Genomic DNA, 23252 nt, shown 5'->3' on the forward strand with positions numbered 1-23252 from the left:
AAGGAGGAGAAAACTCAAAATCTCAATTTTTTACACTAACATGGTCTTGTAGACCCTTTTTTTTTCATTTTTTAAGGGGTAAAAGGAGAAAAAGCCTCCCAAAATTTGTAACCCAATTTCTCTTGAGTAAGGAAATACCTAATATGTGGATGTAAAGTGTTCTGCGAGCACACTAGAGGGCTCAGAAGAGAAGAAGCGATAATGGAATTTTGGAAAGCGAATTTTGCTGAAATGGTTTTCGGGGGCAAGTCGCATTTAGGAAGCCCCTATGCTGCCAGTACAGCAAAAAAATCCCACATGGCATACTATTTTGGAAACTACACCCCTCAAGGAAAGTAACAAGGGGTACAGTGAGCCTTAACACCCCACAGCTGTTTGACGTCCTTTTGTTAAATTTGTATGTGTAAATGAAAAAAAAATTTTTGCACTAAAATGCAGTTTTTTCCCCAAATTTTACATTTTTACAAGGGGTAATAGGAGAAAATGTGCCCCAAAATTTGTAACCCCATTTTTTCTGAGTATGGAAATACCCCAAGTGTGGATGTCAAGTGCTCTGCTGGCACACTACAATGCTCAGAAGAGAGGGAGTCACATTTGGCTTTTGGAAACCAAATTTTGCTGAAATGGTTTTTGGGGGACATGTCGCATTTAGGAAGCCCCTATGGTGCCAAAACAGCAAAAAAAAAAAAAAAAAAAACACATGGCAAACTATTTTGGAAACTACACCCCTCAGGGAACGTAACAAGTGGTACAGTGAGCCTCAACACCCCACAGGTGTTTGACGAATTTTCACTAAAGTTGGACGTGAAAATGAAAAATTTGATTTTTTCCACTAAAATGCTGGTGTTAACCCAAAATTTTCACAAGGGGTAATAGTAGAAAAATCCCCCCAAAATTTCTTCTGAGTATGGAAATACCCCATATGTGGATGTAAAGTGCTCTGCGGGCAAACTACAATGCTCAGAAGAGAAAGAACGCCATTGGGCTTTTGGAGAGAGAATTTGTTAGGAATGTACAGTGGTCTGTGCAAATGAAAAATAAAATGTTTCATTTTCACAGATCACTGTTCCAAAAATCTGTCAGACACCTGTGGGGTGTAAATGCTCACTGCACCCCTTATTGCATTCCTTGAGGTGTGGAGTTTCCAAAAGGGTCACATGTAGGGGGTCCACTGTTCTGGCTCCATGGGGCTTTGTAAACACACATGGCCTTCAATTCCGGACAAATTCTCTCTCCAAAAGCCCAATGGAGCTCCTTCTTTTCTGAGCATTGTAGTGTGTCCGCAGAGCACTTTACATCCACATATAGGATATTTCCATACTCAGAAGAAATGGGGTTACAAATTTTGGGGAGCTTTTTCCCTTGAGAAAATCAAAAATTTTGGGTAACACCAGCATTTTAGTGAAATTTTTTTTTCATTTTCACATCCAACTTTAACAAAAATTTGTCAAACACCTGTGGTGTGAAGGCTCACTGCATCCCTTGTTACGTTTTGTGAGGTGTGTAGTTTCCAAAATGGGGTCACATGTGGGCATTTTTTTGCCTTTGGTCAGAACTGCTGTAAAATCAGCCACCCCTGTGCAAATCACCAGTTTAGGCCTCTAATGTACATGGTAACAATGTAACAGGCTGGTGTAGACCCCAACTTTTCCTTTTCATAAAAGTGTAAAAGGAGAAAAAGCCCCAAAAATTTGTAACGCAATTTCTCTCAAATAAGGAAATACCACATATGTGGCCCTAAACTGTTTCCTTGAAATACAACAGGGCTCCAAAGTGAGAGCGCCATGCGCATTTGAGGACTAAATTAGGGATTGCATAGGGGTGGACCTGGATGCAAGCGTTACAATTGCCTCCGCTACCAAAAATATTCTACGCCAGTGATTCCCAAACAAGGTGCATCCAGCTGTTGCTAAACTCCCAGCATGCCTGGACAGTCAGTGGCTGTCCGGCAATGCTGGGAGTTGTTGTTTTGCAACAGCTGGAGGCTCCATTTCAGAAACACTGCTGTATGAAACGTTTTTCATTTTTATTGGGGGGGGGGGGGGAGGTGGGGACCGTGTAAGGGTGTGTATAAGTAGTGTTTTACCATTTATTTTGTGTTTAGGTAGTGTACTGTTTTTAGGGTACATTTCCACGGGCGGGAGTTTACGGCGAGTTTTCCGCTAGGAGTTTGAGCTGCATTGGAAAATTTGCCACAACTCAAACTTGAAGCAGGAAACTAACTGTAAACCCCCGCCCGTGTAAATGTACCCAAAACATTCACAATAAACATGCACCAGCAGCTTCAAATGTTTGATGCTATGTAATGATATTTTAGCAGCTGCTCTCTTGATACAATGCATGGATCTGGCAGAAATCTTTCTCAATGTGCCTTTATCTGCACAAACCAGTCTGTGCTCTGAATCAGCCACAAATCTCTTAATAGTGCTATGATCACACTTTAGATATTTCACAAAAACTTAGGTTTTCATATCTCGTCCAAGGCATTGAACTATTTCACTCTTTTAGGCAGCAGAGAGATCGTTTTTCTTCCCCATATTGCTTGAAAATGGTGCTCTGCTTAAAGGGGTACTCCGGTGGAAAACTTTTTTTTAAATGAACTGGGGCCAGAAAGTTAAACAGATTTGTAAATTACTTCTATTAAAAAATCTTAATCTCAATCCTTTAAAGTATTTTTAGCAGCTGTATGCTACAGAGGAAATTCTTTACTTTTTGAATTTCTTTTTTGTGTTGTCCACAGTGCTCTCTGCTGACACCTTTGTCCGTGTCAGGAACTGTCCACAGCAGCATAGGTTTGCTATGGGGATTTTCTCCTGCTCTAGACAGTTCTTGATACAGGCATCAGTGTCAGCAGAGAGCACTGTGGACAACCCAAAAAAAATTTAAGATTTTCCTCTGTAGCAAACAGCTGCTAAAAAGTACTGAAAGGATTAAGATTTTTTTTAATAGAAGTAATTTACAAATCTGTTTAAAGGGGTACTCCGGCACTAAGACATCTTATCCCCTATCCAAAGGATAGGGGATAAGATGCCTGATCGCGGGGTTCCCGCCGCTGGGGACCCCCGTGATCTTCCACGCAGATCCCTGTTAGAATCAGCCCCCTCCCATAGGCTTGCATTGAGGGGGCTGAGGGCGACGTCACAAGGGGGCGGAGGAGTGACATCACTATTCTCCGTCCCCGTGATTGCCAGTAATCAGACCCGGAGCGAGCGCGCTCCAGGGGCTAATTCTAACAGGGTGCGGCGTGGAAGATCACGGGGGTCCCCAGCGGCGGGATCCCCGCAATCAGGCATCTTAACCCCTTTTCTTTTGGATAAGATATCTTAGCACCGGAGTACCCCTTTAACTTTCTGGCACCAGTTCATTTAAAAAATATAAAAGTTTTCCACCGGAGTACCCCTTTAACCTGTTAAGGACCCAGGACGTACGGGTACGTCCTGAAACCCTGGTACTTAAGGACCCAGGACGTACCTGAACGCCTGTGGGAATTTTGGTATTTCCTTACTCGAGAAATTGGGTTACACATTTTAGGAAGAATTCTCTGATTTTACCCCTTGTAAAAATTCAATAACTGGGTCTACAAGAACATGCCAGTGTAAAAAATTAAGATTTTGAATTTTCTCCTTCAATTTGCTGCTATTCCTGTGAAACCCCTAAAGGGTTAACAAACCTTTTGAGTGTCATTTTGAATACTTTAAGGGGTGCAGTTTTTATAATGGGGGTCATTTATGGGGTATTTCTAATAAGAAGGCCCTTCAAATCCACTTCAAAACTGAACTGGTCCCTGAAAAATTTAGATTAACCTTTTGTGAAAAATTGGAAAATTGCTGCTATTGAAGCCCTCTGATGTCTTCCAAAAGTAAAAACAAGTCAACTTTTTGATGCAAACATATTGTATAAGTGAATCAATATATAATTTGGAATATTCATTTTCCTTACAAGCAGAGAGCTTCAAAGTTAAAAAAAAATGCAACATTTTCAATTTTTTCATCAAATTTTTGAATTTTTCACCAAGAAATTATGCAAGTATCGACAAAATTTTACCACTAACAAAGTAGAATGTGTCACGAAAAAACTCTCTGAATCAGAATGAAAGGTAAAAGCATCCCAGAGTTATTAATGCTTAAAGTGACAGAGCATCAGATGTGCAAAAAATGGCCGGGTCCTACACTGAAAATTGGCTGGGTCCTTAAGGGGTTAATAATGTGGAACACCCACCTTTAGGGCATGTTCCCACTTGGCGTATACTCAGCGTATTTTGCACTGCACAAAATCTGCAGAAGCAGCTTGAAATACGCTGCGTATCCCTCGCTCACCATTCACACCGGGCTTTCCGTTGGCAGCCCTATGTGTGTAGTGAGTTTTGGAGGCGGAGCGGCACGTCAGTGTCACGCTGACACTTCCCCGCCTCCAAAACTCACTGCACACATAGGGCTGCCACCGGAAAGCCCTGTGTGAATGGTGAGCGAGGGATACGCAGTATTTCCCGCTGCTTCTGCAGATTTTGCGCAGTGCGAAATATGCTGCGTATACGCCAAGTGGGAACATGCCCTTAGTAATTGGGCTCACCTGGCAATCTAATTATCACAGGCGTCAGAGATTACTTTCAGTGATCATAAGAGCCCTGAAACACAATGCCATCCATGAGTTAAACTGAAAACAAAATATTTAATCTTTGTGACATTTAAATAGAATTTGCATAATTTGAAACAGGGTATATATAATTTTTTTTTTTTTTTTTTTAGCACAAGCAAATAAATTTGATATTGTCCGGCACCACTTCCTCTCCCCCCTCCAGTCTTCTCCCAAGATAAACTGAAAGAAGGATAATGAGGCCAAATTCTTTAATATTCTCTTTTCTTGTAAACTCTGTAGGATTTCAGCCCAATAGCGGCGGCACAATCCCATGTAACGTGGCAGAAATTTGAGTTTGCTCTATATTTAATCCTAGCCAAGCTTATGGGAAAATACAATTTATTTAATACTTTAAAAAGGATTGATCTTAAAATCAGCATTGATTGACAAATATCTGCTATTTCGAAAAAACGCTTCCCACTGGCTTGTCTCTGTATTGATACCATCATGATCCCATTTGGATTTAATCTTCCCAATTTTTTTTCCCTACCTCCTGCCTGAGACTTTTGTTTAGCTTAATTCCAAATCTGTTAGCCCAATTCCCATTCATTGCTATGTTCTCACCCTATTATTTCTGTATTCAATTTACAGAGCTGTGTTATGCTATGTTCACACATGGGGAATGTACGCACGTAAAATCTCTGCCGACATTCCTAACAGAGGAACACCAGCATAACATACCGGCGCAAGGACCGCTCAGAAATGCCACTTTTGTGCAGTTTTTTTTAATCACTTTATAAAAAAAAATTCTTGGATGTGATGTGACCAGAAAAATCAGAAATTTCAGCGTTTAGAATTTTTATTACATTTACACCATTGACCATGCAGTTCGGACAATTATACACAAGGCAATACTAAATGGGGGAGATTTATCAAAACCTGTGCAAAAGAAAAGTTGCCCAGAAGCTCATAGCGACCAATCAGTTTCTTCTTTCATTTTACAGAGGCCTTGTTAACTATGAAAGAAGCGAGCTGATTGGTTGCTATAGGCAACTTTTCCTCTGGACAGGTTTTGATAAATCTCCCACAATATGTTTGTTCATTTATATCTTTTTACTTTATTACAGTGGTTTATTTGAAAAGTGGGAAAGGGGGAGTGACAAAAGGAATTACCAGCATTTAATTTCCAAATGCAGATCTCAGTATTGATCACGGCATTTAACCAGTTAAATGACAGCCTTCGGAATGATCTCAGATGTCTGTCATTACTGACGGATGTCAGTGGGCATCTCTGCCGGTTATGACGCAGACCTACCCCCATATTCCCCTCACCTGACTCATGATGTACCTTTTTTTCCTGTGTAAATTATTTACTTTATACTCCAGTCCTATAATGGTATATTATTATTTAAAAAACATTTACACTTCGTGTATGAAAAACTGAAATTTTATGCATCAAAAACATTTATTACACAAATCCTATATACAGGCACATATGTTTGGATTTTTTTAAATCATAAGTTGAAACAATAATTTAACGCAATTGTGGCACACGATCCAGGCTCACACACATCATTACTATAGTTAAGAGCACCATTTTTAGGCTGGGTTCATACGATGGGGTTTACTTAATGCTGTGTCAAAACCATTATGTAAAATTTATTTTGACGCACATATGGCAGCAATTTTACTTCTTAAAGAAACAATTGGAAGAAATTAAGTTGTTCATGTTACTACTGCAACTGAGCGAAAATACTAAGTGTGAACCCAACCTAAAGCTGAAGTATGCTTCAGTCTAAATATCTGCCAACAAAAAGTTTTCCTGAAAGCTTCTTCACAATATAAAACATCATACGAGTGTGTAACAGGAAGAAGACTGAGGCCTAACAATGTAAACAGACTGAACATAGTGCAGCGTACACAGGAGGAAATCCAGAATATACTTCTTGTATAATGTCATCCACTCAGAAAAGTCATCATGTTTATTTTTTCTTTACCCCATACGATTAGCTCGGTGCATTTTCTGAAGCCTGATGAAGAATGCAAAGAAGGAAGAAAGATATTGATGAGTAATTTCAATAAAAATGGCAGTAATGTCAAAATTAAGACATAAAATAACAAATGTTATATTTAGTTAACTAATGGAAAAAACATCTTACCATCCTTGCTTTATATTGATTATTGAGCTGAAAAAGGCTTGGAAAAACTTGATATTAGAAAAAAAAAACTTGTATCACTGGGTGCGGGGGTCGTGACGTCACGGTCACGCCCCTTCATTGCAAGTCGAAGGAAGGGGGCGTGGCAGCTGCCACTCCCCCTTACATCGACTTGCAATGAAGAGGCATGGCCGTGACGTCACAACCCCTGCAGCCCGCACCCAGCGTTTGGAACAAAATGTTCAGAACGCTGGGGAAGTGGAGTACCCCTTTAAACTAATGAAATACAATTTTTTATATTTTCTATCTACTATTTTCTAAAGGGTATTACCAGATCACATTTTTTCTGATCTGCTTATACTTTTTGATGATAGCGTACAAAAATCAAATTTCCTATACATATGGGACAACAATTTTGCCTGAGCTTCTATTAACAGCATTCAGAGATATGCTTTACAGAAGCCACATGGACCACAGCAACCTGCAGTCTGGAGATGACCTCTATAGAAGAGGGTGTTGTGGGCATGCTCAGTGACATATTCCTGATGACCGTTAATTTTGGGGAGTCCTGTGATCTGATCTGAAACCTTCTTGGAGGATCATCTCTCACACAGTAGGATTCATTTTACTACCATCAAACCTTGGCGCTGCCTACAGTATGGCCTGCTCTACAGATACTTTTCTAAAGAGTGGAGATAGAGGGCTTTGCTCACACACAGGTCAATATGTTTTAGTGTCTCTAGAGCTAAAGAAATGTCAACCTAGCTGTAACCTGCAAGCATTATTTGTATATACACTGGTTGGACATAACAGCAAATCCACTCTGTCTGAGCATCTCAAACATGGTGGCTCTTGTGAGGTGTTCCCGATATGGTGTGGTTTTGCTCCAATCCTATAGAAGATAATGGGTAGCAACCAAAGAGAAATGGGGTCTGAATGGGGTGCTGCTGGACATTCAGGATATGAATGACCACGAGTGATGCACAGGAAAAATCAGCTTTATTATTTGTATCAAAAGGACAGTGGGGGGAAATTTATCAAATTCTGTGGAAAGGAAAAGTTGACCAATTGCCCATAGCAACCAATCAGATTGCTTCTTTTATTTTTCAGAGGCCTTTTTAAAAATAAAGAAGCAATCCGTTTGGTTGTTATTGGCAATTGGTCAACTTTTCCTCTCCACAGGCTTTGCTAAATCTCCCCCAATGTGTTTCGGCAAAAACTAGTGCCTTCCTCATGTCCACCAGATTGAAACTCTGGGAAATATCCTGAAACTGTGGCATATGTATCACAAATCCTGGATAAGGGTATATTCAGACGAGCAGATCCACAGCGTATTTTATGCTGCAGATGCGCCACTGAAGGATCCCAACAAGGTGCCTTTAGATATGTCTGCTCGGAGCGGCAATACACTGCTATGAGCAGACACACTGCCCCGATGTGCGAGTTGCCGCGCATGTGCGGTGTACTCGCCCACATCGCAGCCACTTCCCCTGCTCCCTAAGCTAGGCCGAGAGCAGCCGTGATGTGCGAGTATACTGCGCATGCGGGCGGCGACCCGCACATCGCAGTGTGTCTGCTTGTTGCGGAGTATTGCCGCTCCAAGCAGGCACATCTAAAAGGCACCCTGTAGTGGTCCTCTGGTGGCGGATCCGCAGCATAAAATATGCTGTGGATCAGTCCGTCTGAATGTACCCTAAAAGGTGGTGCCATGGATTATCTCCTATCTGCATTCAGCAAAGCCTTTGATACGGTTCCCCACAAAGAGCTGATAGATTAGAAAATATAACAAAATGCACTTGGACAGAAGAAACCTCTATCCAGTAATATTTTAGGAGTTCTATGTTGGCAAATACTTCAGAAGAGAATGATTTAGGGGAAAAAAAATGTTTTTTCAAAAGTGAGTGACCAGTGTTACAGGGGAATCCTAGTGAGACCACAACTGGAATACTCTGTCCAGTTCTGGAGATCTCAACTACATAAATATATTGAAAAAATAGAACAGGTCCAAAGACAGGCTACAAAAGTGATAGAAGGTCTTTCGTATAAAACTTAAAGGGGTACTCCGCTGCTCAGCGTTTGGAACAGCGTTAAGACGGCTGTCACCCCCCCCCATAGACTTGCATTGATGGGGTGGGGCGTGACGCCATCATGAGAAGCGGGGCTATGACGTCATGAGCTCCCGGCATCGGCTCTAAGTGTTCGGAACGTTTTGTTCCAAACGCTGAGCAGTGGAGTAACCCTTTAACAAGAAAGACTTAAGGAACTCTATTTGTATAGTCAGGAGGAAAGAAGGGAAAGGGGGTTGGGAGCAAGATTAAAACCTTTAAGTATGTTAAAGGGTTAAATAAGGTATAGGAGGGGAGGGTTATAATAAGGACCTGAACAGAAGAACAAGAGGGCATAGTCTGAGCTTAGATGGGGGAAAGATCAGAAGCAACATGAGAAAATATTTAAGAATAGCAGATATCTGGAACAAACTTACAGCAGATTTGGTTGTAAATCCACAATAACTAAATTAAAACCTGAAAATTAAAACCTAAAAATAAACGAAATAACATGAGGGCAGACTAGATGGACCAGATGGTCTTTTTCTGCCAACAATCTATGTTTCTATGAATGATTCAAGAAAAATGACAAAAAAATTGAAGGTGTTGACTTACTCTCCAAATTTCCGAGATCCTAATCTCATTGAGCTTTTGTGGGGTATGCTAGAAAAAACAAGTTTAAAGGAGAATTCTGGCGATAAGTAGCCGATTGTGGGGGTCCGAACACTGGGACCCCGGCTCTCTCAGTGAGGAGTGATGATACTTTGGAACCATTAGGTTAATTTAAGGACAACAAAAGTCTGGAGTGCTTTTCCTTCAGAGATCTTGGAGAGTTCATTGATGGTTCGGAGCTATTATGGCAACATATCTACATGATAATAGGAATAATGTTCTGGCTGATCAATGTATATTATACCTTGTGGCCATCAGAACATATGTGAACACACCTTCATATTATAGGGTTTTGTCACCTGAGCCACACAGCATATCATACTGCTATAGTTTGATAGTTTTACTGATAAATTCTGAATCCTGTTTCCTCATAATAAGGCTTAGGCTGGGTTCACATCACGTTTTTGAAATACACTTTCCGTATCAAGTTTTGAATGAAAAGCGGATTCCTCAAAACCGGACTAAACTGTATCAAAACGTGTGTACAAATTTTAACCTGTATACGGTTTAAAAAAAATTAAAAGCGGATGCAACCGGACATACAAAAAAAAAAAAAAAAAAAAAGTATGTTTTAAACTTTTCACTCCATTATGAATAAAGTTTTACTTGTTTGATTGAAATTCCAAGTAAAAAACTGTGCAAAGTAAAAAACTGTTTTACGGTTCCCATTGACTCCCATGTTAGGCCTGCGATAGGCTGAGCGCACTGTCACGTAAGAAGCCGGCCGGCTCCTTACATAACGGTGCGCTCAGCCTATGACCGGCCAAGGTGGGACATCGCTGCGGCCAGTGATAGGCTGACGGCTCTGTGACGTTCCCATCCTCAGCGTGAGGCAGTTACCGGAGCAACGGGGGAACGTAGGAAGGTGAGAGTTTATTTTGGACCGTGGGACCGGTCCTCAAGCCTGATTGTATTCTGGACTACAATCAGTATATGGGGGGAGTTGATCTTTCTGATCAAGTCCTCAAGCAGTATAATGCCATGCGGAAAACACGGACATGGTACAAAAAAGTTGCAGTGTACATGGTACAGGTTGCCATGTATAACTCTTTTGTACTGTCCCAGCATGCTGGCAACACAGGGACATTCCTGGAGTTCCATGAGGAAGTTCTAAAGGCCCTCATCTTTGGTGACTGCCAAGGAGCAGGTCAGAGCACCTCTGGAACTTTGGTTCTCCGGTTCGTCCCCGGCCAACACTTTCCAGGTGAGGTCCCCCTCACTGGAAAGAAGGGACGATCCCAGAAAAAATGCAGAGTGTGTCACAGGAGGGGGATTCGGAAGGACACCAACACTCAGTGTGACACTTGCCCTGATCATCCGGGCCTCTGCATTAAAGACTGCTTCAGGGAGTATCACACTTCCATGGAGCACTACATTTTAATCCTTTTCCCTGATTTTAATTCCCCAGAATTCGACTCCAATGTACCAGTCCAGAGTACATGGTCTTCCAAATTTCAAAACCAAACACCCCCCCCCCCCCCCCCCCAAACAAAAAACTAATTTCCTAATACCCCTGATAATATCTTTTTTTTTCCAGCCCAAAAAATGGGTCATGGGACACAGAGTCAAACCCATTGGGGGTTTGCAGTTGCCTCAAATGTGCAGCGCTCTCTCCCCACCTGAGTGGGGTGCGCATTTGAGGTAACAGAATAGGGATGGCCACACATCACATTCACATAATGAATACTTTGAGGGGTTTAGTTTCTATAATGGGGTATTTCTCACAGAAAGGCCCCTCAAATCCACTTCAAACTTAACTGGTCCCTGAAAAATTCAGATTTTGAAATTGTGGTGAAAATTTGGAAAATTGCTGCTATACTTTGAAGCCCTCTAATGTCTTCAAAAAGTAAACTTTATGATGTAAACTTTATGATGCCAACATAAAGTAGACATATTGTATTTGTGAATCAATGTATAATGTATTTGGGATATCTATTTTCCTTACAAGCAGAGAGTTCCAAAGTTAAAAAAAATGCTAAATTTTCATTAAATTTGGGGATTTTTCACCAAGAAATGATGCAAGTAACGATGAAAATTTACCACTATGTTAAAGTAGAATATGTCACGAATAAACATTGTCTGAATCAGAATAAAAGGTAAAAGCATCCCAAAGTTATTAATATATAAAGTGACAGCGGTCAGAATTGGAAAAATGGGCTGAGTCCCTAAAGGGTTAAAATATCTTAATCCCTCTAGTACTTATAAGCTTCTGTATGCTCCACAGGAAGTTCTTTTATTTTTTTATTTCCTTTCTGCCTGACCACAGTCACAGGGCTCTCCGCTGGCACCTCTGTCAATTTTAGGAACTGTCCAGAGCAGTATAGGTATGCTATGAGGATTTTATCCTTCTCCGGATAGTTCCTAAAATGGACAGAGGTGTCAGCAGAGAGCACTGTGGTCAGACAGAAAGGAAATTCAAAAACAAAAAAGAACTTCCTGTGGAGCATACAGAAGCTTATAAGTACTGGCAGGATTATGATTTTTTAATAGAAGTAATTTACAAATCTGTTTAACTTTCTGGCACCAGTTGATTTAAAAAAAAATAATATATATATATATATATATATATATATATATATATATATATATATATTTATTTATTTTTCTCCCAGGAGTACCCCTTTAACCCCATAACGCATATGGACATTTATAAACGTCCATAAGAGTCTCCTGAGGTATGATGTGTGCTCAGCAGGTTGGTGTTGCCGTGTGCGTAAATGTTCAAACTAAAAAAATATTTTGTTAATTAAACCGCACGGTCAATGGCGTACGCGCAAAAAAATTCCAACGTCCAAAATAGCGTATTTTTGGTCACTTTATACCATAAAAAATTTATAGAAAGCGATCAAAAATTCCGATCAAAACAAAAATGGTACTGATAAAAACTTCAAATCACAGCGCAAAAAATGAGCCTTCATACCGTCCCATACGTGGAAAAATAAAATAAGTTATAGGGGTCAGAATAGGACAATTTTAAACGTATACATTTTCCTGCATGTAGTTATGATTTTTTTTTAGAAGTACGACAAAATCAAACCTATATAAGTAGGGTATCATTTTAACCGTATGGACCTACGGAATAAAGATAAGGTGTCATTTTTACCAAAAAATTTACTGCCTAGAAAAGGAAGCTCCCAAAAGTTACAAAATTGCGTTTTTCTTCCATTTTGTCGCACAATGATTTTTTTTTCTGTTTCGCCGTAGATTTTGGGGTAAAATGACTGATGTCATTACAGAGTAGAATTGGTGGCGCAAAAAATAAGCCATCATATGAATTTTTAAGTGCAAAATTGAAATTGTTATTTTTAGAAGGTGATGAGGAAAAAACAAAAAATGCAAAAACTGAAAAGCCTCCGTCCTTAAGGGGTTAATGCACAGAGAGAACTGCCTTTGAGTGCTCAGTGCTCCATCATTCTGTCTCTATGGTGCTTCTGAGCATTGCCAAACATTGAGCTTTTGAGGGAACAATTTTCCTGCATTCATGCGATACATACTGGTTGACGTCCACGATCAGCTGATCACCTGTCCTGTGGATGGGAGAGAACGCCTGGAGATGGGATGCGATTATATTTATACCATTAAGGTGACTCGTGGCTTTTACATTAGTTATATTTTAGACCTTTACTGTCTTCTGTATAAGAAGTCACTTGCCTTTAACGCTTCGGTCGCTCTACGCAGCTCTTTGATAACGGATGACAACGCCTCTGGATTGATTCCTTGCTCGCACAGTCTGACACAAATTGACAAAGTCTCCATGTCCAAACCTGTGTTCAGCAGTCTGGAAATTTCTAGCAGCACTGTCAGAAAACACATACATGATCATGTTAGCTATGGGATGATTAATGTTTTTCTCATTGTTCATACAGTATGTTTTTGTAACCGGCATGCTGCGGAACACTAGAGTAGCGTGACACATTCCTAGGTGTACCGACACCACAACCGGATTGTGCCTGTGGATTGTCAGTTCGTGGAGCTGCAGTGGCGTTCCGACTTACAGATATAGCCTCCGCAATTGTATTGCAGCAGGACAACCGTAAAAGTGCTCAGCTTCTGGGTCTACCCTGCAGCGTCACTCTCCAAAGGCCAGGGTTAGTAGAGGTTTGTCCCGCTCATCCGCAGAAAGGACTGGTTAGTGACAAAGGAGAAACCGGAGCTGATGAAACAGGACAAAGTCTATGACAGCAAACCACAATGTTTTCCAAATAGTGTCTCAAACTGTTGCAAAACTACAGTTCCCAGCATGTCTGGACAGCCTTTGGCATGCTGGGAGTTGTAGTTTTGCAACAGCTGGAGGCACCCTGGTTGGGAAACATGTGTAAGGCTATGTTTGCATCAGCATTAGGGAGCTCCGTTATACACGCTGATAACAGGGCTTGGATGGAGGCTGTGACACCAGACACCAAGGGACACCAACAGGTCCCACTCACTTTGAATAGGGGCAGTCGGGGTTCTGTCATATGTCCATTATTTTGCATTATTTCACCAGACAAAAAAACTTGACATGCAGGATTTATTTCTACGCTTAAGTCCTGCCATTTGAGCAGAATCAGTAAATAGAGCTCCTAAAGCTGATGTAAACATAGCTGATGTATACACTAGGTTAAAAGAAAAAAAAATAAGGTGTATATTTTTGGGTGAAATAACGCTCCATACTTCTTAGGCTGCTTTCACACTGAGTTTTCTGCACGAAAACGGATGTATAATAACGGATGAACGGGTGCTCACGGATGAATAGATATTCATCCATTAAAGGGGTTGTGTGCTGCCCTAATTTTGCGCTGGGGTTGTGCGCTGTGTGCGTGCTTCCGTGTTCATGGCCGCCGGGCGTGACGTCACGGCCGGCCCCTTGCCCGCCCCCTTGTGACGTCTCGCCCGCCCCCTCTACCAAAGTCTATGGGAAGGGGGCGTGACAGCGGTCGCGCCCCCTTCCCATAGACTTTCGTTGAGGGGACGGGCGTGATGTCACGCCCAGCGGCCGCGAACACGGAAGCACGCACACAGCGTTCGGAGTAATGAACTTCCGGACGCTGTGAGCGGAGCTCCGAAAGTCAGGGCAGCGAACAACCCCTTTAAGACCCGTTATCCCTCATGTATGGCCGAACACTTCTGCCTACAGACTCCCACAGCCGGGACTACTACTACTCCCATCATGGAACAGACTTGTTTCCATTATGGGAGTAGTAAGTCCCTGGCTGCGGGAGTCTGCAGACAGCTGGGGAGGCTACATTAGTGTTTGTACTACTACCACCATCATCATGGAACAGTGTTCCATGATGGGGGTTGTAGTACAGGGGCTGAGGGATTGATCGCACCGGGTCTCACTTCTGCGATCTGAGGATATTAAGCAGAGGAGCGGGCGGTAAGCTCCGCAACCCTGCAATGTAAGGTGTGTTTTAACTTTCATTTTTGATTCCCCCGAAGGGAGCCCTGGATGGTCGGTACTGAGGAGCCAATCAGCGCTCTCAGCGGGGGATTTAGAAATGAACATTGGGAGTAGCAGGGGGACATATGTATATTAAAAGCGCTGTGGGGGCAAGATATATATATGATGATTCTAGGATAAGATGATTTTGCCCGGAATACCCCTTTAACGTCAGATCGCATCGGGTCTCAGAAGGGAGACCTGGTGCGATCAATCCCTCAGCCCCTATTCTACAACCCCCATCATGGAACAGACTGTTCCATGATGGGGGTAGTAGTACAAACACTAATGTAGCCTCCCCAGCTGTCTGCAGACTCCCGCAGCTAGGGAATTACTACTCACATCATGGAAACAAGTCTGTTCCATGATGGGAGTAGTAGTCCTCCCTCAGCACTGCAGGAGTTTGCTGAGGTCACCTCTTCAGAGCATGCTCAGAAGTAATAACGGATATTATAAACCAGGTGGAAACAGATGACATAAAGGCTCGTCCCTTTAACATAGATTACAATGTTAAAAATAACGGCCGTTAATTTACCCGTTTCTTGTGACGGAAGAAAAATTAGTGCATTATTTCTCCCGTCACAAATAACAGCTGTTATTCATGACGGACTATAACGGTTCATAACGGGTAATAAAAAAATCCCATAGACTTGAATGGGATTGTTTAACGGCCGTTTAACAAGGGTCTTGTCACCAGTGGGATACCTCAGGGATCTGTACTGGGACCAATTTTGTTAAATACCTTCATTAGTTATATTACAGAAGGTCTTGATGGTAAGGTATGTCTTTTTGCTGATGACACAAAGATATGTAACAGGGCTGATATTCCTGGAGGGATACGCCAAATGGAAATGGATTTAGGAAAACTAGAAGAATGGTCAGAACTCTGAAATGTAATGTGGATAAGTGCAAGATAATGCACCTGGGGCATAAAAACCCTCGGGCAGAATATAGAATATAGGGATGTCCCGATACCATTTTTTTAAGACCGAGTACGAGTACCGATACTTTAGTTCTAGTACTCGCCGATACAAAGTACGAGTACTTTTATTTTAAAGGGAATCTGACAGCAGGGTGACCCAGTTTCTGGCGCTGCTTACCGTATGATATGTGGGTCCTTGTTGTGTACAATGGAGGCGGGTGCTGTAGCATGAGCCAAAATTTCTCTCTTCTCCATTGGACAGAACAGGGAATTTGCATTGGCGGTGAGACCTATGTACACATGGTGAGCAGCGGTAGAAACCGGGTCACCTGCATCTACCTATAAATTCAAGTTAGTGGAGGTGACTCTGTTGTAAGATTGTCTTTAATAGTAGGTAGTATCCCCTTGCAGACATTAGCAGCAGCCCCCCGGCAGTCATAAGTAGCAGCACCCCCTTGTTTAGACAGCAACCCCCCCCCCCCTATAGACTGCAGGCCCCCCTTGTAGACAGCAGCAGGGGCACCCCCGTTTAGAAAGCAGCAGCCCCCCCCATTTAGACAGCAGCAGGGCTCCACCCCCGTTTAGACAGCAGCAGGGCCCCACCCCCGTTTAGACAGCAGCAGCAGGGCTCCACCCCCGTTTAGACAGCAGCAGCAGGGCCCCACCCCCTTTTAGACAGCAGCAGGGCCCCACCCCCGTTTAGACAGCAGCAGGGCCCCACCCCCGTTTAGACAGCAGCAGGGCCCCACCCCCGTTTAGACAGCAGCAGGGCCCCACCCCCGTTTAGACAGCAGCAGGGCCCCCCCCCCCCCGTTTAGACAGCAGCAGGGCCCCCCCCCCCCCCCATTTAGAAAGCAGCAGGCCCCCCCCCCCCCATTTAGAAAGCAGCAGGCCCCCCCCCCCCCATTTAGAAAGCAGCAGGGCCCCCCCCCCCATTTAGACAGTAGCAGGGGCCCCTCCCCGTTTAGACAGCAGCAGCCCCCCCCCCCCCCCCCACGTTTAGACAGCAGCAGCAGGGCCCCCCCCCCCCCTTCCCGGTTAAAAAAGCAGAAGGGCCCCCCCCCCGTTTAGACAGCAGCAGGCCCCCCCCCCTTAGACAGCAGCAGCAGGCCGCCCCCCCTTTAGACAGCAGCAGGCCGCCCCCCCTTTAGACAGCAGCAGCAGGGACCCCCCCCTTTAGACAGCCGCAGCAGGCCCCCCCCCCTTTAGACAGCAGCAGGAGCCCCCCTCCCTTTAGACATTAGAAGCACACAGCTCACCTGCGGCTGTCCTCCGTCGGGTGCTACCGCTCCATTGCCCCGTTCTTCCATATCATGGTGTCCTATGGAGGAGCATGTGACATATACGTCACTCCGCTTCCTCCGTAGCGTTACGCTGGGCGCAGGGGAGTAGGTGGAGTGACGTGTGTCACATGCTCCTCCATGGAACACTATGAAGTAGACGGGAGGACCGGAGAACGGGGCAGCAGAGCGGCAGCAGGTATTGGACATGGTATCGGGGACATTAAATGAGTCCCCGATACCATGTAAATGGCTAGTATCGGCCCCGATACCAATACCAGTATCGGTACATCCCTAATAGAATATTTGACACAGTCCTGACCTCAGTATCTGAGGAAAGGGATTTAGGAGTAATTATTTCAGAAGACTTAAAGGTAGGCAGACAATGTAATAGAGCAGCAGGAAACACTAGCAGAATGCTTGGATGTATAGGGAGAGGTATAAGCAGTAGAAAGAGAGAAGTGCTCATGCCGCTGTACAGAACACTGGTGAGACCTCACTTGGAGTATTGTGCGCAATACTGGAGACCGTATGTCCAGAAGGATATAGATACTCTAGAGAGAGTTCAGAGAAGAGCTACTAAACTAGTACATGGATTGCAGGATAAAACTTACCAGGAAAGGTTAAAGGACCTTAACATGTATAGAAGAAAGAAGAGACAGAGGGGATATGATAGAGACTTTTAAATACATAAAGGGAATCAACACGGTAAAGCAGGAGAGAATATTTAAAAGAAGAAAAAACTACCACAAGAGGACATAGTTTTAAGTTAGAGGGACAAAGGTTTCTGCAGTAATATCAGGAAGTATTACTTTACTGAGAGAGTAGTGGATGCATGGAATAGCCTTCCTGCAGAAGTGGTCGCTGCAAATACAGTGAAGGAGTTTAAGCATGCATGGGATAAGCATAAGGCTATCCTTCATATAAGATAGGGCCAGGGACTATTGATAGGATTCAGATTATTGGGCAGACTAGATGGGCCAAATGGTTCTTATCTGCCGACACATTCTATGTTTCTATGTCTGTGTTTCTTTGTTTTCTGACAGACGTTTGTAACGGATGAATTTTTATAGTGTGAAAGCAGCCTTACCACTAGGGGGCCCTTCAGTGTCCAGAACACTGGGGGACATTTATCAAAGGATTTAGACTTATCCCTAAAGGATAGGGGATAAGATGCCTGATCGTGGGAGTCCGGCCGCTGGGGACCCCCGGGATCATGCGGCACCCCGTTTGTAATCAGTCCCCGGAGCGTGTTCGCTTCGGGTCTGATTACCGACGACCACAAGGCCGGCGGCGTGTGACATCACCCCTCCACCCCTGTGTGATGTCATGCTCCGCCCCTCATTGCAAGCCTACGGGAGGTGGCATGACTCCCGCGATCAGGCATTTATACCCTATCCTTTGGCATTTATACCCTATCAGGCATTTATACCCTACCCTTTAAAGGGTAAACCTGGAGCATTCTTTTTATCTTGTGATTGTTGGGGTCCATCCCCAGGTTTGTGCTATCAAAGCATTGTGAGTTACAGCTTTGCAGCACTGCCATAAATCCTGCCAGAGATCCATGATCCTGTGGGGTCCCTGGAGTAGGACACCTGATCATAGTACCAGCTATTATAAAAAAAATGAAAAATAAATTGTCAAAACGGACAATCCCTTATAGCCTTTCACACAGCCTAACAAATAAGCAGAGTATAGGAAAGGAGTCCATGCGCTGTAAAGCTGCATTCCCAGCACTATCCTATGTCATCTCTCACCGTCCATCGTCTCCCTCATAGCGCTGACGCTGACCGGAGCGCTCGCCATGGTGACTAGCCGCCCGGTGACCGGATGTGCTGTCAGACGTTGGGGTCGATGGGGTGAGCGCGCCGATGCTAAGGGACCGCCCACAGGGGGCGGGGCTAGGACTCCAGTGCTGACATTCTCATTTAGAACTTCCCAGGAAGGAAGAACCCGTTTTAACTCTAGTGTTTCCATAGCGACCGGGGGCGGGGTTACATTCGAATTTGCTCGGCGGAACTCAGCTCACTGGTCAACGCTCTTACCTTCAAGACTCCGCCCCTTCCGAGCTCTGTGATTGGTCGATACTTCAACATCGCGATTGTGATTGGCTGTAAACGAGGAACCGTAGTAGAGAGTGTGAGCAAGAGCTGAGAGGAGCGACGGCGGGGTGAGGAGCGGGAGGGACGAGGAAACGGCGGTGAAAGGCTCGGTCTGGACGGTGTGTTGCGGGGAGCGGATACCCGTGCACTGTATTCTATAGAAGTGAGCCTGTAATGTCCAGCAGTATAAGGGGAGGGCGGAAGGATAGCCCGTAACATACATAGTAATGGTTCAGGCTAAACAAGTAGGAATAACACTGCTATTGTGTGCTGGGACTTGGAGATCAATAGTGCTGTGTATTGGTATGAATGAGAAGGGACATGGAGCCTGGTTCTAGGTGGCAACCAGGATGTAAGACCACTCTGAACATGGTAAAATGGGGGCAGTGAGTGACCCTGCATGTGTGGTCCCCAAACTATAGACCTCCAGATGGTGTAAAACTACAACTCCCAGCATGCTCATTAACATGCTTCTCTTCTCATGGCACATCTGAAGAAAACCTTTCATACAATACATAAACCAGTGACTGTTTGGGCGATTTAATAAAACCTGTGTAGAGTAGAGTGGTGCAGCTGCCCATGGCAACCAATCAGATTGCTTCTTTAATTTTTACAGATCTTTTTTAAAAATAAACAATTTGGTTGCTGCGGGCCGCTGCATCAGTCTTGGGCTGCATTCACATCTCGTTTTGTACATACAGGTGCTGGATCCGGCTGGGGCAAACCGGATCTACTACGGTTTTAGGTCCGGTCAGGAAACCGCATACGGGTCAAAACTGAGCTGACCGCGGAGTCACCGTTTGACTCCGGTCGGCTCATTAAAGTAAATGGAGTCACGGGCTGATCCGGCTGGAGTACGGGAGCGCCGGTTTGCCCCAGCCGGATCCGGCGCCCGTATGTACAAAACGAGATGTGAATGCAGCCTTACTCTACACTTGTTCTTCCCCTGTTTTTTTTTTCCCCAAGGTTATCAGTCCTGCTGATCTTGTGTGATAATGGCTGCTCTACTTTTCCTTTTTTCTTCTGTAGGTTCACGTGTAGTAGTGGCTGCTCTCTGCCTTCTCCTGTAGGTTCATGTGTGGTAATGGCTGCTCTCTGCCTTCTCCTGTAGGTTCACGTGTGGTAATGGCTGCTCTCTGCCATCTCTTGTAGGTTCACGTGTGGTAGTGGCTGCTCTCTGCCTTCTCCTGTAGGTTCACGTGTGGTAGTGGCTGCTCTCTGCCTTCTCCTGTAGGTTCACGTGTGGTAATGGCTGCTCTCTGCCTTCTCTTGTAGGTTCACGTGTAGTAGTGGCTGCTCTCTGCCTTCTCCTGTAGGTTCACGTGTAGTAGTGGCTGCTCTCTGCCTTCTCCTGTAGATTGACGTGTAGTAGTGGCTGCTCTCTGCCTTCTCCTGTAGGTTCACGTGTGGTAGTGGCTGCTCTCTGCCTTCTCTTGTAGGTTCACGTGTGGTAATGGCTGCTCTCTGCCATCTCTTGTAGGTTCACGTGTGGTAATAGCTGCTCTCTGCCTTCTCTTGTAGGTTCACGTGTGGTAATGGCTGCTCTCTGCCTTCTCTTGTAGGTTCACGTGTGGTAATGGCTGCTCTCTGCCATCTCTTGTAGGTTCACGTGTGGTAATAGCTGCTCTCTGCCTTCTCTTGTAGGTTCACGTGTGGTAATGGCTGCTCTCTGCCTTCTCTTGTAGGTTCACGTGTGGTAATGGCTGCTCTCTGCCTTCTCCTGTAGGTTCACGTGTGGTAATGGCTGCTCTCTGCCATCTCTTGTAGGTTCACGTGTGGTAGTGGCTGCTCTCTGCCTTCTCTTGTTGGTTCACGTGTAGTAGTGGCTGCTCTCTGCCTTCTCCTGTAGGTTCACGTGTAGTAGTGGCTGCTCTCTGCCTTCTCCTGTAGGTTCACGTGTGGTAGTGGCTGCTCTCTGCCATCTCTTGTAGGTTCACGTGTGGTAATAGCTGCTCTCTGCCTTCTCTTGTAGGTTCACGTGTGGTAATGGCTGCTCTCTGCCTTCTCCTGTAGGTTCACGTGTGGTAATGGCTGCTCTCTGCCTTCTCTTGTAGGTTCACGTGTGGTAGTGGCTGCTCTCTGCCGTCTCCTGTAGGTTCACGTGTGGTAGTGGCTGCTCTCTGCCTTCTCCTGTAGGTTCACGTGTGGTAGTGGCTGCTCTCTGCCTTCTCTTGTTGGTTCACGTGTAGTAGTGGCTGCTCTCTGCCTTCTCCTGTAGGTTCACGTGTAGTAGTGGCTGCTCTCTGCCTTCTCCTGTAGGTTCACGTGTGGTAGTGGCTGCTCTCTGCCATCTCTTGTAGGTTCACGTGTGGTAATGGCTGCTCTCTGCCTTCTCTTGTAGGTTCACGTGTGGTAATGGCTGCTCTCTGCCTTCTCCTGTAGGTTCACGTGTGGTAGTGGCTGCTCTCTGCCTTCTCTTGTAGGTTCACGTGTGGTAATGGCTGCTCTCTGCCTTCTCTTGTAGGTTCACGTGTGGTAATGGCTGCTCTCTGCCTTCTCTTGTAGGTTCACGTGTGGTAATGGCTGCTCTCTGCCTTCTCTTGTAGGTTCACGTGTGGTAATGGCTGCTCTCTGCCTTCTCTTGTAGGTTCACGTGTGGTAATGGCTGCTCTCTGCCGTCTCTTGTAGGTTCACGTGTGGTAATGGCTGCTCTCTGCCTTCTCTTGTAGGTTCACGTGTGGTAATGGCTGCTCTCTGCCTTCTCTTGTAGGTTCACATTCCTGCTCATAGTATCGGTGCCTTTTTTGAGATGGGTGATGTGCGGGCTCAGCTGACCCCGGAGACTCCAGGCCGCGTCCATGTCCTCAATCCCTTTGAGAGTCCAAATGACTATTGCAGCTTACATGAGCCATTTGTCTCCAGCCCAACAGTGTTCAAGCCTACGAAGTCTTCCGCAGTAAGTGGTATATAGATAGGACTGCATGTAACACTACATTCACGCTATGTTTTGGGCATTCGTCAGGGAAACTTTAAAACCAGCCACTGACTTATCCCTGCGGGACCCACGCCGCGTCCCATTCATTTAAATGAGTTTGACAGAGTCAAACTGTAATTCCGGTCAGCTCATTTTTGCATCATATCTGGTTTTGTTGCCAGACTGAAAATCATGATCTGCTGTGGTTTTCAGTCCGGCAATGAAACTGATACGGTGTAACAATGAGTAAAAATCTGACTCCGGCCAGCTCATTTAACCTGTTAACGACCAAGGACGTACCGGTACGTCCTGTGTCCTTTCCCTTTCTATAACGCGTGGCCCGTGTCATAGTGGGTTGGGCCCGGCCGTTGACCCGTTAACAACGGCCGGGCCCCGTGGCTAATAGCACGCGGCATTGATCGCCGCGCTATTAAACCTTTAGATGCAGCGTTGAAAGTTGAATGCCGTGTCTAAAGTGAAAGTAAAACTATGCCGGTTAGCTCAGGGGGCTGTTTGGGATGGCCACGGTGAAATTGCAGCATCCCGAACAGCTGTGACACAGCAGGAGGATCCCTACCTTGCCTCCTGGTGTCCGATCGCCGAATGACTGCTCAGTGCCTGAGATCCAGGCATGAGCAGTCAAGTGGCAGAATCATATAGTTACATAGTTAGTATGGTCGAAAAAAGACATATGTCCATCAAGTTCAACCAGGGAATTAAGGGGTAGGGGTGTGGCGCGATATTGGGGAAGGGATGGGATTTTATATTCCTTCATAAGCATTAATGTTATTTTGTTCCATGAATGTATCTAATCCTGTTTTAAAGCTGTTAATTGTTCCTGCTGTGACCAGTTCCTGAGGTAGACCGTTCCATAAATTCACAGTCCTCACGGTAAAGAAGGCATGTCGCCCCTTGAGACTAAACTTTTTCTTCTCCAGACGGAGGGAGTGCCCCCTCGTCCTTTGGGGGGGTTTAACCTGGAACCGTTTTTCTCCATATTTTTTGTATGGGCCATTTATATACTTATATACGTTTATCATATCCCCCCCTTAAACGTCTCTTCTCAAGACTAAACAATTGTAACTCCTTTAATCGCTCCTCATAGCTAAGATGTTCCATGCCCCATATTAGTTTAGTTGCGCGTCTCTGCACCCTTTCCAACTC

At 44.6% G+C, this 23252-nt stretch overlaps 2 protein-coding genes across 2 annotated transcripts in view; one reads left to right on the forward strand and one right to left on the reverse strand.

Annotated features, from left to right (window-relative positions):
* Positions 1–6073: 6073 nt before the first annotated feature.
* Positions 6074–19240, reverse strand: MZT1 (mitotic spindle organizing protein 1). Its single transcript, XM_056555502.1, has 3 exons — positions 18830–19240; positions 13100–13245; positions 6074–6605 (listed from the first exon to the last, which is right to left on the reverse strand). The coding sequence occupies exons 1-3, from the start codon at positions 19047–19049 to the stop codon at positions 6582–6584; spliced, it is 390 nt and encodes a 129-aa protein (XP_056411477.1). The 5' UTR covers positions 19050–19240; the 3' UTR covers positions 6074–6581.
* Positions 19241–19399: 159 nt separating this feature from the next.
* BORA (BORA aurora kinase A activator) overlaps positions 19400–23252 on the forward strand; it is a 39928-nt gene continuing 36075 nt past the window's right edge. The window contains 2 exon segments of the mRNA XM_056555500.1: positions 19400–19419; positions 21885–22070. Of these exon segments, the coding sequence (XP_056411475.1) occupies positions 19402–19419; positions 21885–22070 (204 nt within the window). The 5' untranslated portion in view covers positions 19400–19401.

The sequence above is a fragment of the Hyla sarda genome, chromosome 2, assembly GCF_029499605.1.
Source record: "Hyla sarda isolate aHylSar1 chromosome 2, aHylSar1.hap1, whole genome shotgun sequence".
In the NCBI taxonomy this organism is placed as follows: domain Eukaryota; kingdom Metazoa; phylum Chordata; class Amphibia; order Anura; family Hylidae; genus Hyla; species Hyla sarda.

What these genes read in the sequence shown, in the direction of transcription:
- MZT1 (XM_056555502.1), bottom strand. Translation starts at nt 19,049, where the DNA reads ATGGAAACACTAGAGTTAAAACGGGTTCTTCCTTCCTGGGAAGTTCTA. An exon ending in TATGAGGGAGACGATGGACG is followed by an intron (nt 13,246 to 18,829) that starts GTGAGAGATGAC and finishes GTTTTCTGACAG; the next exon opens with TGCTGCTAGAAATTTCCAGA. An exon ending in GAGCGACCGAAGCGTTAAAG is followed by an intron (nt 6,606 to 13,099) that starts GCAAGTGACTTC and finishes ATTCTTCATCAG; the next exon opens with GCTTCAGAAAATGCACCGAG.